The 17915-nt window shown below is 53.5% G+C and overlaps 1 protein-coding gene across 1 annotated transcript in view; it reads right to left on the bottom strand.

The window, feature by feature from the left end:
* Positions 1-17019, bottom strand: part of ACSF3 (acyl-CoA synthetase family member 3) — a 47160-nt gene extending 30141 nt beyond the window's left edge. The window contains exons 1-5 of the mRNA XM_008491269.2: positions 16994-17019; positions 13344-14078; positions 11719-11874; positions 2183-2337; positions 1570-1715 (exon numbers count right to left, since the gene is read on the bottom strand). Of these exons, the coding sequence (XP_008489491.1) occupies positions 1570-1715; positions 2183-2337; positions 11719-11874; positions 13344-14048 (1162 nt within the window). The 5' untranslated portion in view covers positions 14049-14078; positions 16994-17019. The remainder of the gene's footprint in view (positions 1-1569; positions 1716-2182; positions 2338-11718; positions 11875-13343; positions 14079-16993) is intronic.
* Between the last annotated feature and the right edge of the window lie 896 nt (positions 17020-17915).

The following is a 17915-nucleotide window of genomic DNA, read 5'->3' as shown; positions in this document are numbered from 1 at the left end:
ACCCATCTGCTTCCCAGCTGACACTTCTTGAAATAAATTAATCAAGCCTATTCAATTATAGCCTTCTCTCTGTAAGGTCTCTCACTGATCCATACCTTTGTGAGATGCTCCTCTGGGCTGCAGGGAGCCCCTGGGTGGTGGCAGGAGTGGTGGTCAGATGGCCTTTAGCTCCAGCCTCTCTCCAGCTGCACAAGAGGATTTGTCCCAGCTCCCTGGCAGCCTCTGGTACCTCCAGGGACCCTGTCCCAGCTCTGTTGTGCAGGAGCATGGCCACCCAGCTCTCAAGTAGGAGCTTTCCTTCTGGGTGCCAAAGTCTGACCTGCCCAGCTTGCTTTCAGTCTGATCTCCTGTCTCCTGGGAAATTTCTGGAGCCTCTGCTTATTTCCCCTCCTGAATATGAAGGAAAACCAAACACAGTCAGAGCTCAGGGACATCTCAGTGATCTCTGCACCATCACCCTGCAGCGTGGGGCTCATGGACAGCTCCTGCAGGTGGGAATCCTGTTCCCTGCCTGCTTCCCTCTCCTGCCTGCAGGAATGGGGCTCCTAGGGCAAGGACAGAGTGGCTGAAGCTGGGGGAAATCCAGTTACTCCACAGAATTCAACTGGAGTTTGCATTTCACAGCTGCCCCTGAGCTGTTCTCAGCTTGGGGAACCAAGTGCTGGAGACCTGGAGCTTCTCCTCTCCCTGTCTGATCCCTTCCAGGACACAGCTTCTGCATCCCATGGGGACTGGGTGCTGTGGGAAGCCACGACACTCAGGACAGCCCCCCAGGAAACCAGAGCCCAAGAGGATGCATATGGAGCCCTGCAGGCCCAGCCAGCACACAGGGAGGAGATGGTGGTGAAGGGGTGGGCTGGGCTGCTCAGCAGACAGATGGCCACGATTTAACCAAAGGGAAAGTGAGGGCATTTGATATTTTTAATCTTTCAGATCAATTTCTTTCTAGGTTACATAAAGTACAGATATTGAGGAGTCCCAGAGCGTAGTCAAGAGAAGTGAGGGATGACAAGGAGAGAACAGAATCAGAGTGTACAACGAGGTGTGAGAGTTTCTAATTCCTGAAGAAAATTATTGCACCAAAATAAGAGTGAGCAGACACCCTATTTTAAACCCATCTCAGTACCCATCAGTTGGACACAAACCACTGCGTGGGGAATCCTGCCAAAGCACTGCACAGGGATATGAGTTCCCAGAGCAGGAGCTGAAGGTGCAGCCCCACCACACTGCTGGAACAAAGACTTTGGACATCCCAAAGCAGCACTGTGGGCTCTGCCCCCTGGACAGAGCCAGCTTGGTCAGGTCAGCATGCACCACGGTGAGCTCTGCACTCCCAGCTTTGCCAATCCACCAAGATCAGTGGTTGCAGGGAAGCCCACCAGCCACTTCCCACACCCCCTTCCTGCCTTCCCAGTGCCAACTCCCTGACCAGCATCATTATTCCTACCACAGCCTGCTCCTCAAGCAGGACAAATGCTGAATAGCTCTGTATTCTCTGTGATGAGAAAACCCAACACCACTTGACAGGCAAATGCCTCCCAACAGCGTGCACCCTCTGGGGACTCCTACCTGGGACACGGACTCCATGCAAAGGGTTAGAAAGTGCCATCCCAATCTCAGTCATCCCATACCTCTCCAGCAAGGTGTGCCCAGTGATGTTCTTCCACTTCTCCAGGACAGGCACGGGCAGAGCTGCTGAGCCTGACACCATTAACCTGCACGAGGAAGCCCCATGTCAGAAAGGATCTGAGAGCCCCTGTGCTGCTGGCAGGCTAACACATAAACTCTGCTCCTAGAGGAAGCCTTAAGACAGAAGCCACCAAAGCCTTTTAACCACCTCCAAGGACGTTCCTCCCATACAGATTCTCTGTCTGATAGGGATTTTAATTTAAGATGGATCAGTCCCCTAAAAGAGATCCTGCAGCACAAGCTTGGGTTGCAGGACAAAGTCCTTAGTCTTGTTCCACGTAGGGTGACACAAATAATGAGCACACAGACCCCTTCTGGTTCTACCATGCAAGAGTGGCTCATAATTAAATAATGTCACCCTGGTTCTTGTCAAAGAGACACTAAAGCACAACAACCAGCACTGCAAAGTGGTGATGCTGAAAAGAAACCTCATCAGACCCACCGTGGAAACAGCCAGCAGCAAGCCCTGCCCAGAGGGGCACAGCTCACCCACCTGATGTTCTCCTGGCAAAAGGCACGCACGAAATCCTGGACTTGTGGCTGAGAGAAATGCTTGTCATAATACTCAATCAGCTTGGCATAGATGGTGGGCACTGCCATGAAGACACTGACACGGGGAGCTTGGGAGCTCAGGAGCTTCTTCCACACCTAGAAAGGAACAGACCTGTATAAAAACACTCCTCAAGTGAAAGGGGGAGGAAAGTGATGGCTGGAGCTGTCCTGCCAACTGCTCAGCATCTCTGAAGAGCTTCACAAGCAAGGGCTCTGCAAACACTTCAGAGGAGGAATGGAGGCACAGGAGTGCAACAGCCTTGTCCAAAGCAAACCCACCTGAGCTGGACATAAAAGAGTCAAACTTCTGCTCTCTAAGATTCCTGGAAAGAACAAACAGCTGGAAGGCACCTCCTCCACATCCAGAATACAGCTCCCAGTCCTCTTCATGCCCCTTATTACCCAAAGCACAATATTCTATTCTCTCATCCCACCAGTGGATCACCCACCTGCTTTCACTCTCAATGAGCACAGGATGATGGAAATGCCATTTTTTAGTACTGTCATGTTACAGCCAAGAATTTGCTTGTGAAGACACAAGTTTGGGGCACAACCAGTTAGTTCCCTTGTCATGCACAGCTCCTCAGAGGGCACACAGAGCCACCAGCTTCTCAAAGCAAGGGGGCTCTTCTTTGGAAAGACATTAAGTCACACCCAAAAACCACAAAACACAAACAGGAGGCCACAGACCCAAACCTTTGAGAGGAAAAATGCTTTTAAGATGGATGACAGGGCTGGGAAGAGAGACATCATGCACTGGAAATGGGAGTGAGACCCCACTGCCACAGAAATGGCCAAATTCTGGTGAGCTCCCACAGAGACCTTTAAGATAATCCAACAAATCTTGCAGTTGGGCCCATCCCTCCCACACCTCACCACCCTTCCCCCTCAGTAAGCTCTTCCCAGGAGACAGGAATGATCCAAAGGCATCAATAAATAAAAAAGGCTCCGGTGACGGCCGCCTTTTGCTCAGGTCCCTGCCCCGTTGCTGACAAATGTATTTCCTAACAGCTCCTGACAAGGCACAGCTCCTCTCCCCTGCCTGCCCACGCTCAGATGCACCCTGGCCAGAAAGAGGAGGGATTGATTGAAGGTGAACAAGTGATTCTCCTTCATGCTGTCACTCTGCCCCCTTCCCCTCCAGCCTGGGCTCTATTTCATTACTTTCTACTTGGCTGCACCGGTGCTGCTGCCACCTCCCCCCTCCCTGTGTCTCTCACTCCACTGCTTCAGAACAATCAGCTCCTGAAAAAATAAAATAATAATAAAAAAACCAAACAACAAAACAAACCCCACCAGCATCATGTTGTTATACTTAATAGAGCAGGACACGGCCAACAAAGGCACCAACCCCCCCAACAGAAGGGAGTTCATGGTGCCCCCCAGCCTGGAGATGTTCCATGAGGGGGTGAGACAAATGCACAAGGTGGGAACCCCCTGGATACCTCAGGAGCTGGGACACAAGTGCTGCAAGATACCTCCTGAGCATCAGGGAAAGCAGAGGAGGAATAAGCCTGGCCTAGACTTCTGCTCTCAGGGAGGGAACATCACAGTCCCTTGCAGAAACCCCACCTACCAGCATGAGCCCTCAGAAAAAGCTGGAATAGGCAAAAAAAGGGGAGCTTAGAGCAACCTGGTCTAGTGGGAGGTGTCCCTGGCCACACAGGGGGGTTGAAACTAGATCATCTTTAAGGTTCCTTCCAGCCTCAACCATTCAGTGATTATATGATTCATTTAGAAGCATCTAACCCCTGCCACACTCCTCTCAACCTCTTCCCCAAAGCTCTTTTTCCCTTCAGCCCCCCAGTGCCTCTCCCACTGGAGGCACCAGGATGCAGCAGGACATCTCCAAAGCCAGAGGCTGAACTGAGGGACCTGTTCTCCAGAGCCTGGTGCTCCCAAGAGCCTTGTGCAGGGGGAGCTGGGTGATGGCAAGCAGGGATCAGAACTGTGCTGAAAGAACTGAAGGGGGACAGATGCTTGGGGCTGTTGGAATTTTTATTATTTATTTATTTTTGCCTTCCCAAGTCCTGAGCAGCTGTGGGGAGGGCAGGCAGACTTCCAGTCTGGCCAGGCAGCAGCGTTATTTTCAGGTGGATTTGGATTTGACAAACCAAATCCATCACTCCAAACCACAGCAGATCCCTCTCACACCTCAGAGTCCCTTGTCCTTGCACGCCTGCTCAGCTCCTGCCCTGGATAAAACCCTCCCTTACAGCTTCTTCTGTGTCAGTCCGTCTCACCCCAGCAGCAGCCTCTTTCCCTCAAGATAAGCAGCTGCCTTTGGATTTGTGCCACCAGCTGCCGGGGTGGATCTGCTGCCAGCCAAACATCTCCACCTGCTCTGCTCCTGCTCTGCCAAATCTGGATCCTACCACACGTGTTTTAAGGGTACAGAGCCCCGAGCTGTGGTAGGAAGCTGGCAGCCCCGAGCCCTCCGCAGACCCCGAGCTGTCTGGAGGGTTTGTCACTGCCCTGCCAGCTGCTTTACAGCTCTTTCTGATTTATAACCATAGCCTCGTGGTTTGAAGGAAGGATCTGGGAAAGTCTCGTTACCTGAGACTCATCAATCAAACCTGGGGCTCGGCCAGGCTGGTAGCAAGAGGGCAGCTCTGCCCTCCCAGCACACAGCATCCTCCAACAGCATCAGGCTCAGGGGAGCACAATCAATCTCCCCCTCCCTTATCCTCTGTGTCACTGTCACCACATCAATTCCCCCCGGACAGGGTATTGGCAGCCCATCATTTCATTGGGTGTTGCTCACCTGAGACCTCAGGACTCCAAGTGCTTTTAAGAAGCCATGGATTCTGGAGGCAAAGAGGGCCCTGCCTGCCTGACTGCACCACGGGCTCCCCAGACACGAGGGAAGTGGTGTGGATGGAAGATGCTCAGGAGATGGATCAAGATCCCTTTTCAGATTAAAAAAGAATAAGGGCTAGAAACAAAAAAATCTCCAACTGCAAGAAAGCAAGAGTGGGAACAGCTTCCTACCAGCAATAACAGAGTGGAAGCCCAGGGCAGGATCATGGGAGAGAGCAAAAGAAGTGGGAGATTTTCTGTTCCCAAGAGCCTTCCCACCAGCCCGACATTCCTGATTTTCTTCCCCTCCCACTCCACAAAAGCATCTCTGGGCATTTCCATGGGCTGGCCAGTGGGATTTTGTCATCAGTAGGTGGGAAAATAAATAAATAATAAAAGAAGGAAATGACAGCAGTGGGTAAGCAACAACAACACACAGCTGTGAGATCTTTCCCACACATCTCTTCCAACACACAGACAGCAGGATGGTGAACAAGGATGGAGGAATACATAAGCAAGAAATGCAAACACAGAGGAGAAAAAAGGCCACAACCTTTTTTTCCTTTAGAGAGGCCTCCCCTTCCGAGGGAGACGGGGAATGCTGTAAACTAGACAGAAAACATCAAATCCTCCAGCACTTGGGCATCCTCTGACACACAGAAAAACAAACCAAAGGGAAAGTGGCAACAACCTTTTGTAGGGTAAATCTTGCAAGACTTTGCCTGATACAGGGCTCCCAAATCAGCCAGGAGAGATGCAGGCAAAAACATCTAAAAAGCTGAAAAGGAAGCAAGTATCAGCCTGGATTCTCCCATCAGCTCACAAACGTAGCAGACAGCCCACGCTGCCGCCTCTCTTGACAGCTCCAACAGCTCCTCTCTTCTAGAAAATTATTGTATCATTTTCAGCTGCTATTGAATTTTTTTTAAAACCCCTTCAAAAGGAACAATACCCCTAATGCAAGGTTAAATCATCCCTTTACTTCCCTTTTGGCAGGGGAGCTGGGTTTGTGTTTCACATCGATCGCTGCCGTGTGGGCAGCAGCCCCAGCAGGGAAAATCAGAGGATCATGGAATGATTGGGGTTGAGAGGGACCTCCAAAGGTCACCCAGTGCCACCCCCTGCAAGAAGCAGGGACACCCTCACCCAGATCAGGGTGCTCAGAGCCTCCTCAAGCCTCACCTTCAACATCTCCAGGGATGAGGCCTCAACCACCTCCCTGGGCAGCCTGTTCCAGTTCTCCCCCACCCAAAGAAGGGGCTGCCTGCAAGTTTTGGAGCATCTCCAGGAGCAACTGGCAGCAAGTGGGACCACACAACCCACCCCCAGGGTCTGTTATCCCCAACAAAGGGAGACAGGGATGACCTGAGATGGGAAAGCACCATGGGGAGCTCTGAGCCACGGAATCTTGGGGAGCAATGCACAGAGCAATGTTCTTCTCTTCAAAGGGATATGGGGTCCTCCGTGGCTTTGTCTCCCAGTTGTTATCTCCCCAAACTGTTTGTGCTCTGCATGACTCTGGTTTTAATCATTTATTCATCAGTGCAGCCTGACGGCCCCTCTGCATTCCAGGCTGAAGCTTTTAAACCCTTCCTATGCTACAGGCACATTGCAAGGAGCAAGTGCTTTCCCTGGGAGCTGGGAATGTAAGTAAATATGACAGGCTCTGGTTCCATGGTTTCCATGTTTCCCCACACACCTCAAAAGCCATTTCTCCCAGCCAGATGCTGAGGACAGGCAGCAGAGCTGGGGAGAGGGCAAGAAAAACTCCAACTTGTAAAGCCAGGTCTGTGAGAAGTGATCAAACGTAATCCATTCAGCAGTGACCTGCTCCTCCCTCCACTGACTCCTCTCTGAGTCTGAAATAAAATTACTGCTCTGGAGCCCCCCACTAATGGATGGGGAGACAATTGCCTTTCTCCTGCTGAAACGATGGGAGATGCACTCTGAACCCTGCTGCCTTACTGGAGACCAAAGCCCTCTGCTTGGATTTGCTCTTCTTTTAAAAAAGAAACCAAAAGAGCTGCTGAGGGTGATGTCTGCAGAGGTGACAGATGCACTGCCACTGCAGCTGCAGTGCAAGCTTCTTCCTGGAGGCAACAGTGATTGCCAAGCCCTGGATCTTCCTGGGGAAGGTATAAAGCATCAGCACCCAGCCCCAGCCTCACCTTGGCCAGGTAAGAGCAGCAGCACAGAGAGTTTGCTGGGATCCAACCCTGGGCTTCAGGAGGAAGCTGAGATGAGCTTGGTGCAGGAGTGGGAGGGTCCAGCAGAGACCCCAGAGGAACATCTCCCACACAACCTTGACAAGCATCAGGTCTGTGTCACCCCCCGTGCCAGGGGGACAACACTGCCAGCACATCAGGGGACTCAGTCCCCAGTCACACACCACCTTGGGGCAGCAGGACAAACACCCATAAAGAAGCCTCACACTCAAATTAACAATTCTGATGGCTTTGCACATAAACCAGGGATGACTTTTAGAGGGCTTGGTCCTTGGAGGCACCTTCACTCAGACATGCAGCAACACTGGCACCAAAACAGCTCCTTTTGGAACTTTAGGGCAACCAGTCTGCATCTTGGCAGATCTCTCCTGGAAGCAGTTGCAGAGCAGAGGCAGTGCTGTCATTCTGCAGGCACCACAGCTCCAAACCTGCCCAGCAGAGCCAGGCAGGCAGCACAGGCCACAACTAGGTCACAGGGAGGGGAGATGGCTCTCAGCTTCCCCCGTCACTCATCAGAGCAAATTTTATTCCCCTCGTGTATTTGAATACTTTTTTATTCCCCCCCTTTCTGCACTTCAGGTTGAAAGGGTCCCATCTCCTGGTTATCATCATGCAGGGCTGACAGGGAGCCCTGGGCTTTCAGAACATCTTTCCCTTAGGGTGAGAGCAGAGGTGGCCCAAAGCAAAGACAAAGCTGTTCCCACCACTCCAACCTGGAGCAGACCCATGTTAGCCCCAAGCCTCAGCAGAGCATCCTGCAAAACAGACACTGACCTCACCACTTCCTCCAGTCCAGGGGGTGCCCAGCACAGCCACGACTTGGTCCACACTGGGGACATCAACACACGACTGTCAGGACAAGAACACGAGCATGGAGGACACCTGGAGTCCCCTGGCTCTGTCTCTCCAGCCTCACTGACATTTCCACCCCACAGGGTGTGCTCAAACCAGTGTGGGGAAGGGAGATGGAAAGGGGGAGGCACTGGGGAATGGGTGCTCTCCTGGCTGCTTGCTGTAAGCCCCAAGAAGCCTTCAGGAAAAACTTGCTCATGAGCTTTCTCCAATGGCCAGTCAGGAGAAGGCTCACTCCTTCCTGCCTTAATCTCTTCTCCTCTGGCCACCAAATTGTACAAATCTCTAAGGATTCACACAGTTTTCCTAACACAAAAGGCAGGGATGTCAAAGAGGTCCAGGAGCAATGCTGCCTGCCTGCAAACAGGAGCAGGAAACTCAGCTTGGAAACAAGGTACAATGGGAGGATGGTACAGGGCTGGTGCTTGGCTTGCTCTGGATCCAAAGGAGGTTTCTGCCCTCCCAGTGCTCACTCTTACCTGAAAAAAAGACAACATTATGCATCCCAAGGAGCAGACACCAGAGGAGACACCAGAGGAGACACCAGAGGAGAGCCCATCACATCTGAGCTGACTGTAATGATGGAAATTAAGGGTCTGCTTATAAACCCTTTATTAATAAATGATTAGTAGACACAGCCATATTTTTAATAACTTACAATAAAAGAAGATGCTACGAAAAGCTTAAGCAAGGCAGCCTTAACAGATGGTGCTATAAAGTGAATTATAACATGTACAGTAGCTAGTACAGAGTAATGGATGTCCTCATTTAATAAAAAGGACCTGGTTTTATGCAGCAACTTTCACGCTTGAGGCATCTCAATGCTCTGTAATGAGCCCCTGTGGCCTCAGCAATGGCTCTCAGGCAGCCACGGCCATCAGGAGCTGCTGGAGTGGGAGCCTGGGTGTTGGGCAGGACACTGGGGTTACTCCACACTCTGGATTTTTAACCTTTCCTTGGACAGCTACCAAAAAGCAGATGGAAAGGGGCTGAGAAGATGCCACCTCCTAACACTGCACTGCAGGGTATGACAAGGAAGCCCTGGCCCGGGGCTCAGAACATCTAACTAAGAAAAAAAAAAAGTGTATTATTAACCAGCACCAAAACCAGACCAGCATCTGCATCCCTGACTATAAGGCACGCCACAAATTGTGTAATTTAATAAACACTGTAATAATAAAGTATTTATTTTGTATAATGAAGTGTTAGTGATTAGAAACCAAACACACATTGGGCACGCTGCTGCGGTTTCTCTTGAACCCTTGCCAGGATCACTCAAGGCTAAATATGTCTGCAGCAGGTTGAGAGTAAGTTCCTAGCCTTGTTTTGATCAGCCTGTCAAGTGTTTTAGCTGCCATTCGAGTTTCTGTATATCACACTATAATTGGCTGCCTTCTCAAGGTGCAGCCAAGGGAGGAGGAAAAAGCAAAAAAACAAAAAAAAAGAAAAAAAAAGGAGCACACAAGCCCAACTCGGGCTCCTTTTGCACAATCCTCCACTGAAACTCTGCTGATTTCAGTAGCAAAAGGGCATTTTGCAAACAGCTGGTGAAAATAGGCTGGAGCTGCAAGGCTGCCTGCATTAAACTCCACCAGAAAGCCTGATTTGCCCTCGTGTGCTGGCTTTGTAGTGTCGATCAAACCAGTCTCTGCTCCCAGGGGAGGCCCTCAGAAAAATAAAGGGAATTAAAAAAAAACAAAACAAAACAAACTAGAAAAGCAGATGATGTCCTTCAGAGCCTGAACATGCACTTGAGAGCCTTGGAATAGCACACACTTGCCTTGCTAACCTCCTGGTTCAAGTTCAGCCTTCAGGGTCAAGTGGGTGCCCTCCAGCACCCTCCCCAGGTGCCTTTGGGTGTCTAGCAGTGGGGAGAGCTGGGATCAGAGGCAGCAGGAGGGGCTGTCCTGCTCTCCCAACCTCAACCCACCCTTCAGCCTCAGCTCATTGATTTGCAGATGTTGGGAGAGCAGAGAAAAACCACAAGGGTAGAAGGGACAATCAATCAGCAGTGGCACAGGACGTGGAGAAATGCGCCCTCCAGAGGGCTCTGCTTCCAGCAATGTCATTCTGTCACCTCACCAGCACCAGGGCTGGACACCTTCGGTGGGACACACATCCCTACAGCACCCTGAGCTCCTGGGCTGACACCCTACACATGGGGGAAGACAATTTGGCAGGAAACATGGAAGAGAGGGCACAGGCTACAGCCAGAGGACCTTCCTGCCTTCTACCACAGCACCCTAACCCTGGACACAGAAATCCAGAGGTGCCCTTCTGGGAGTCTGGGGCTGCTCCCCCTGCAAAAGCTCAGTGCTCAGGCAGCAACCCGGTGTTCAGGTGTCTGAGCCATCTTGAAACAAGAAGGGAAGTGTTCTCTTTCTGTGGTTGCTCCTCTGAGAAGCAGAAAAACAAGCAGTGAAGAGGCACAGGGTCCTGCAGTGGCTCAGATGAGAGCTCATCTGCCTGAGAGCAGCACAGTCGGAGGCTCCTGGGTGTATCCCACACCTCTGCACTTTGTCCTTTCAGTGTGACAAGTTCACTCAGCATGTGAACAAACACAAGTGGGTAAAACACCCTCTCCAGTTCCAAAGTCCAGGCTCTTCTCACATTCCCAAGCAGTTCTGTACCAACAACATTCCCTTTCTGCTATGAGGTGGCACCAGCACCTGCAAACCCAATTGCTCCCTTCCCAGTGACACTGCAGACTCCAACAGTCTCTCACACCACCCACAGCTCTGGGAGACAGGTTGACAAATGGAACTGGATCCCAGGGACCAGGAACTGTGGGAATTTCCTGCTGGCTGCCTTGGTTCTAGGTCCTTTTCTTGGTTCTGGGTTGGCTGTCTGCCACGGTGGCAAAGGAACAGCAAGAGAAGCAGAGTGCTGGGACTGGCTTCTCAGCAATGAAACAATATTCTAAGTGTGTCTCTGCTGCATTCAAGGAAGGTTTTCCTCCTGCCATCTTCCCTGCAAGAAACTCTCCATTTGCAAACCCTCTCCCACACTGCTGAGCCTAAACCCAGGGATCTGTTACCCTTTGTTTCTCCACAGAGGAAGAGCAATGTTTCCATGCAAGTGATAACCACCAAAATTGTCCTTACCAGGGCTGCCAGCAACTCCAAAGCCTGTGGTGTGTCATGTAATGGAACACAAAACACTTGAGTGGTGGGGAAAACACAAGCTACCAAACACAAAGTATCCCCCAGGCAGCACAGCAATAACACCTGAGAGAAAATCCCAGTATTCCCACTCTTCCAGGCACTGGGAAATCAACAACCCTTAATTCTGGGAGCAGAGGCTCTCAGTGGGTGCTCAGAAGATCCCATTTCCAGTCAGAGTCCCTCCACATCAGGAGGAGGGGCAGTGTAAGGTTCCAGTTCCCTCTGTCACACTTAAGCAAGCTGTGGCCTCCTGAAGAGCAGGTCTGCCCCAGGCTGGGTGCCCCAGCCTGGTTTTTAACAACCAGTTTGCAAGCAGGCAGTGGCTGGGGAGGCTGGAATTCTCCAGGCAGTTGCATCCAGAGTCACTCTAATTACAGCACATGGGGTCTGGCTGCTGAATTTCAAAGACAAACCCCCCCAATCCCCCCCAGGCTCACCTTCTCTGCATTGAACTCAGGGAACATGATGCACGTTGCTCCCACCCAGAGAGGGCAGAGGAGTTTATTGATCACCCCGTGGACATGGTGCAGAGGCAGCACGTGCAGGATAACATCCTCCTGCTTCCACTCCCACTTCTCAACCAGCCCCGTGGTCTGCAGAAGAAAGCTCAAGGTGAGGGCAGGAGGAAAGGCAGACTCAGTGCCTGGCCAGCCCCAGGTATTATCCAGGTCCTGGATGTCCTGGGCAGAGCTGGCAGCAGAAATCCCAAACCTCAAGCTGGATACCAAACTTAAAAAGCTTTCTTTGGGGTCCCCACAAGCAAAATCCCCACCACAGCAGCAGAATACAAGGGGAACACCCCCTGTACCTTGCCTGGATGTGCACATCAGCAAAGTCCCCCCTTGTTATGAGAAGTAACCAGTTAACAACAATTCCAAGCAGAGACTGCAGGATTATCAGCACAGGCAGAGCTGGCAGAAATAGTAATTAAAAAAAAAACCCTAATTTTCCCAAGACTCTTGTTGATATGGTTTGGACACTGATGATGCTGGGTTTCTGCCAGGGAACAGGGACAGGGAGAGCAGGAAATCCCTGTGATGGACAGAAAGCAGGCTTCAGGTTAGTGTAAAAAAATATTAATGTACCAAGCTTCTAAAATACTAAAATATGAAAAAAATTCTAAAATATGAAGGGATAATTATCTACAGCTTTAACCCTCAGGCTGCTGGGTGAACAGTGCACTTCAGAGCCCAGCATCAGCAACTGCAAAGCTTATTTCCAGCCATCTAAAAATATAAAAAATTAAAAAAAAACCCCAACCAAAGCACCCAAAACATCTGAGCCATGGAATCCAGGCATGCCATTCACAGCCCTCTTCCCCAGGGCAGGGAGCAGCTTTTAGGCTTTCTGCACAGCAGAGTGACAACACTCAGGCCTCCTCCCAAATGATCAACATATTTGCAAGGGATTCTTTGCCCAAGATAGCCAAGCCCTGGCTCCATCCATCAAGGCTTTCATCTCACTCCCCACGCAGCAGATCCTGAGCACCCAGAAGAGCAAAAGCTCTGGGAAGTGTTGGGTGAGGCTGGATGCATTCCCTGCCCTCTCCTCCCCAGGGGCAGGAGGCTGTTGGTTGCCCAGCAGGTAGCCAACTGGGGAGGGAGGCAGCAGGCACAACCCTCCATTCCTTTTGGCTCAGAGAGCTAATGGGAGGAGAGGGTTTTGCCTCAGGGATCTCAGATAACTGAATAATGCAGAGGCTTCACACAGCACTGGGCTTCCTCATATTCCAGTCAGGAGCAAAGATTCTCCCCTGGTCACAGTGAGGAAAATCCAGCTGCAAAGCAGAGCAGCTTCTTCTGACAGGTCTCACCCCTCCTGCTTCCCAGAGCAAGGGGAGGAGGAGCCCACCTGCCCCTGGCTGCAGCAGCACCAGAAGGACAAGGGTTGGGAGCCTCACCCTCCTGGGGGTTCCCCTTGGAAGTGAGGAGGATTTTCACACCCCAAAGCTCTGGGTAGGAAACGAGGTGTGGTAAACATGTTGTGCTTTGGTGTTTGCAACCCCAAATCTCCTCTGAGGGACAAGACCTCAGTGAGCTGGCAGAGGGAAAGCAGCACTCACCACAGCTTGGACGTTCTCATGGGTGCTCAGGACACCCTTTGGCCTCCCTGTTGTCCCACTGGTGTAGATGATCATGGCCCCTCTGTCTTTCCACGAGGAGCAGGTGGTCAAGGGACCCTCTTCCACTGCTGCCTGACTCAAGGACCCCTCAGTAGGAGACCTAAGGAGGGGCAGAAGTGGGATTCCCAGCTTCTCAGCACTAGGGGATATTTTCTCCAGATACTCCTCAGTTGCAATGAGCAGAGCACTCTGGGAATCCTGCATCACGTACTCCAGTTCTGGCACAGGGTGCTTCTTGTACAGGGGCACAGCTATGGCCCCACTCATCCAGGAGGCCCACTGGGCCACCACGTAGGAGGCATCATTGGGACACAAAAAGGAGATCCTCTCCTCCTTCAGATCCCTGCTGGAGCAGCCCAGAGCTCTGCAGATCTCCCGGGACAAGCGCAGGCTCCTGCTGAGCAGGTCCTTGTAGCTGTGCTCACCAGTTTGGTCAACAATGGCAATTTTCTCCCCAAAAGCCAAAGCCCTGGTGAAGACAGGGGTAATGTCACTGCTGGAGGTTTCCTGGGCAGTCTGCAGAGCCCTGTGGGGACAGCCAAACCCCTTCCTCTGCACACACAGCTCCCATCTGGACGGGTGCAAGTCCCGGGTGAGGCATCGAAGGGGTCGGCTCGCTTGGAGGAAGAGGAGGGAAACCATCATCCTGCCAGCACTGCTGCCTTCCCAGGGATCCTGCAGAAAGCAGGGAGAGGAACAGATAAGTGAGCACAGCAATTACCCAGGGGCTTATTCCCACACAGGAGAAGTGGCAGCCTCCATCTGAATAATGCCCACTCTATTATTTATGTCTCTGCCTCAGAGTGCCCATCCCTGCCCGGGTGGGAAAGGAGACAAAGCCCCACAGACAGCCCCACAGACAGCCCCACAAACAGCCCCACAAACAGCCCCAAAGCCTCCTCCTCCTCCCTCACTGCTGGCAGGACACAAAGCAGTGGCTGCCTGAGGTGTCACCCCAACTCCACAGGACCAGCACTGACAGAAATTCAGTAATTCCAGCAGCACCTGGCTCCCCATTTGCAGGGTTTTCACCTCCTTCCTCTGAGCTTTGAGTTGGGCAGCACAGAGCCTGAGCTGGGACCCAAAACCCCTCAGGTTCAGCCCACTGGAGAGTTCCCCCCTGGGTCAGCTCTCCTCTGAGCCACAGCACATCCAAACCTGACAGCTCCAAAGCTTCCCTGGGTGACAAAGGAGTGGTTAAGAAGTTCCCAAAGCACCAGGGGCAGCCAGAGCCCTCCCTGCCCATGCCCAGCAGCTGCTTTCCTGCAAACAGCAAGAGGGAAACAGTGGCCTCACACCCCCTGACCCAAACATCTGGAATTATCAACCTGGGAGCAGCCAGAGCTGGGGACAAGCACCAGGAGTCACCCAGAGCTTGACCTGAGCCCAAGGAAAGCCCCAAGCAGGGGCAGCAAGGGGCAGCCCGGACACTGAAGGCTGCAGAGGGAGCTCAGTGCCTGGCACAGCCATGGCTCATCCAGCTGTGTGTCATCCAGGCACTGAGGTGACACCAACTTCTGCACTGGCAGGAGGTAGAAAAAATAAAGAAATAAATAAATAAAATTGTGGGAACTGGGAAGGAATACCCAAAATCTGCTCTTTGGGGTTATGGGAATGCTTCCCAGGGAAGATGGGAGGAGGGAGAGATCAGCTGAGAGGAGTGAGGGGATGGCCTGGAGGAATCCTCACCCCTCCCTGCCCAGAGCTGCAGCTGGAAGCTCAGCAGGAACAAACAAACAAACAAACAAACTCCTCTCCAGGCAGGGACCAACCCCAAGAGGGACCCAGGGAGGGAATCAGCAGCTGGGGCAGAAGGAGAAGGGGTTTGGTGCCCAGCTAATGGCTGGGATTGAACCCCACCACTGCAGGGTCCCCAGGGAGAGGCTCCAACATGAGGAGGGGCCCAGAGGGAGCCAGCCCCTCCTTCTGCACCAGGGACCGTGCCACCTCCTTGGTGCCAGCAGTAATGACTTCATTTTCCAGCAGGTTTTTGATAAATGCTGATGAGTGGAGGAGAGGCTCAGGTCCCAGCAGCCTCCCAGCTCAGCTTCCCACCATGGGGAGGAGCTGAAACAAAAAGGATCTGGGGACCTGGCAGCTCCTCAAGGAAGAGCTGAGCAGGGCTGAACCCAGCAGAGGCTGCTCAGACCCCCCCTGACAGCACCCCAAGGGTTTGTTTCTGCACAGTCACAGCTGGGAGCCCCCCCCAGAGATCCCCCCCAACCTTCAGAGCATTTCTCCAGCCAGCCATGGGCTTCACACAGATTTCCTTTTGCATATTGACCCCAATTTCTGCAAAACAAGGCTGTGATTTGGGCTTTCCCTGCATGGAAGCACCTGGGAGGTGGGGATGCTGCAGCCCCTGAGGGTGGTGACCACGTCCACTCGTGACCATCAGGGTGGAACAAACCCAAAAAGGGTCAGGACAGAGCCTGTGTGACATCTCTGTAGAGACTAAAACGTAACACAAAGGCAGAGCACCCCAAAGCCAACAGGTTGGGCTCTCTGGTGAGGTGGTAATGTCCCAGATGAGGAGGGGCATTAATTAGAGGTGATTGGTTTGCTCCAGGCCAGCACTGCCACATGTCCCCAGTGCACTCACTGCCCCTCCCAGTGCTCTGGAGCAGGTGGGAGCTGCTTCCAAAAATCCCATTCTCCCCTCTGCACCCCAGCATCAGCCTGGACTGAATGGAACAAAAACCTGGGGCACCTTCAGCCAGGTTCAGGGTTCAGGGCTGGTGCTGGCCGGGTGTGTGCAGACCTGCAGACACTTGGAACAGGGCAAAGTGACACCAGGGGCCTTCCCCTGCCCGTGGCTCGGGGAGAACTGGTGTGTTCTGCCAGGGTTTGGGTCACCAGAGACAGATCTTGTCACCGGGGGGCTTTGGGAGGTGATGGCAGCGCAGTGTTTGCTGCCCTGGCAGAGCAACCTCAGCCCTCCCAGCACCAGGCAGGGAAGTGGCTGAGGAGCTGCACAGCAACCCCCTGCCCCCTCACCTGCACCTCTCCCTTCCTCCCAGCCAGGATCCCAAACCCCGGAGAAGGAGAAGGAAGAAGGAGGGAGAAGGAGGGAGAAGGAGGGAGAAGGAGGGAGAAGGAGGGAGAAGGAGGGAGAAGGAGGGAGAAGGAGGGAGAAGGAGGGAGAAGGAGGGAGAAGGAGGGAGAAGGAGGGAGAAGGAGGGAGAAGGAGGGAGAAGGAGGAGGAACCCCCTGGCCCTGGTATCCCCTCAGCTCCCGGGGTGAGCCCCCTCAGCCCCCCACCCGCAGTCCCAGCCAAGCCTCCCCGCTCCCCTCCTTCGCAGCCTGACGCCATGTACAACATGTTTAATTAACGCCACCAATTAACCCCGACATCCCCCCCCCCCCCCCCCTACACCTCTTCCGCCGGCGCCAAGCCCGGGGGTCCCGCTGGGGAGCAGAGCCAGGGCCCAGGGCACAGTCCCGCGGTTCGGCCCCTTAGGGGACACACGGGGACAGGCTGGGGACAGAGTTAGGACAGATTTAGGACAGGTTGGGGACAGATTTAGGACAGATCTGGGACAGATTGGGGACAGGCCGGGCCCTCCCGCCCCGCTGCCGCCTCCCCTCACCTGACGGCGGCCCCGGCGGACCGGTGCGTCCCGGAACGAGCTCCGGCAGAAACACGACCCTGAGTCCCAACGTTCCGCCCTCCCGGCACCCTTTTTATGGGGATTTAGCCCCAAAGCCACTGCACAAGTGTTGCACAACTCCCCTTGCACGGCTGTTGCACTGCTCCCCGGTGCAGCCCTCCCTCCATGTCACACCTGCCCCACGCAGAGCTGCTGCCTGAGGGACCCTCAGACTCCACGGGCTGCAAGGGTTAAACCCCTGGGAGATGGTGGAGAGCAGGGGGGTCTCTGATGGCATCAGGGTGACATTGTCCCCCTCTCACCCAGGGGGGGTCAGGGTGCCTGGGTGGGGGACACACACAAGGCTGTGACAGCCACAGATGCTCTGCTGCAGCTGCATAGCCCCTCTGGCTTCTGCCAGGACCCCTGCCCTGCCGGGGGGTGACAGGGCTTTGGTCACCCTGATCCTGGCAGGGGGTGACAGGGCTTTGGTCACCCTGATCCTGCCAGGGGGGTGACAGGGCTTTGGTCACCCTGATCCTGGCAGGGGGTGACAGGGCCGTTCTCCCCCCCAGCTGCCATGGCTGTGGTTCCAGCTGGCTGCCTGCAGAGCAGATGTCACCCCCAGCCACCCTCTGCTGCCCTGTCCCCTGGCACCCTGTCCCCATCACCATCTGGTGGTGGCCACGTCCCCTGAGGTGCTGCTCAGACACAGCCACCAGCAGCCCCCTGCCCACCCCCTGGCCATCCCCTGCTATGCTGGTGATGGACACAGTGTCCTCAAGGTGGTGGCAGCGTGGGGGAGGTCAGCTCAGGTGTCACCAGAGCTGGGACAAAAACAGCCACGGAGCAGGGACCCGAGTACACTGCAGCCCAGCCCACCCACGGAACCCCCTACCCCGGGCTGGGGGGGCTGCTGCAG

Source organism: Calypte anna, chromosome 11, assembly GCF_003957555.1.
Source record: "Calypte anna isolate BGI_N300 chromosome 11, bCalAnn1_v1.p, whole genome shotgun sequence".
Taxonomy (NCBI): domain Eukaryota; kingdom Metazoa; phylum Chordata; class Aves; order Apodiformes; family Trochilidae; genus Calypte; species Calypte anna.
Note: the sequence above shows the minus strand (reverse complement) of the source record. Positions and strands in the feature narration are given on the sequence as shown.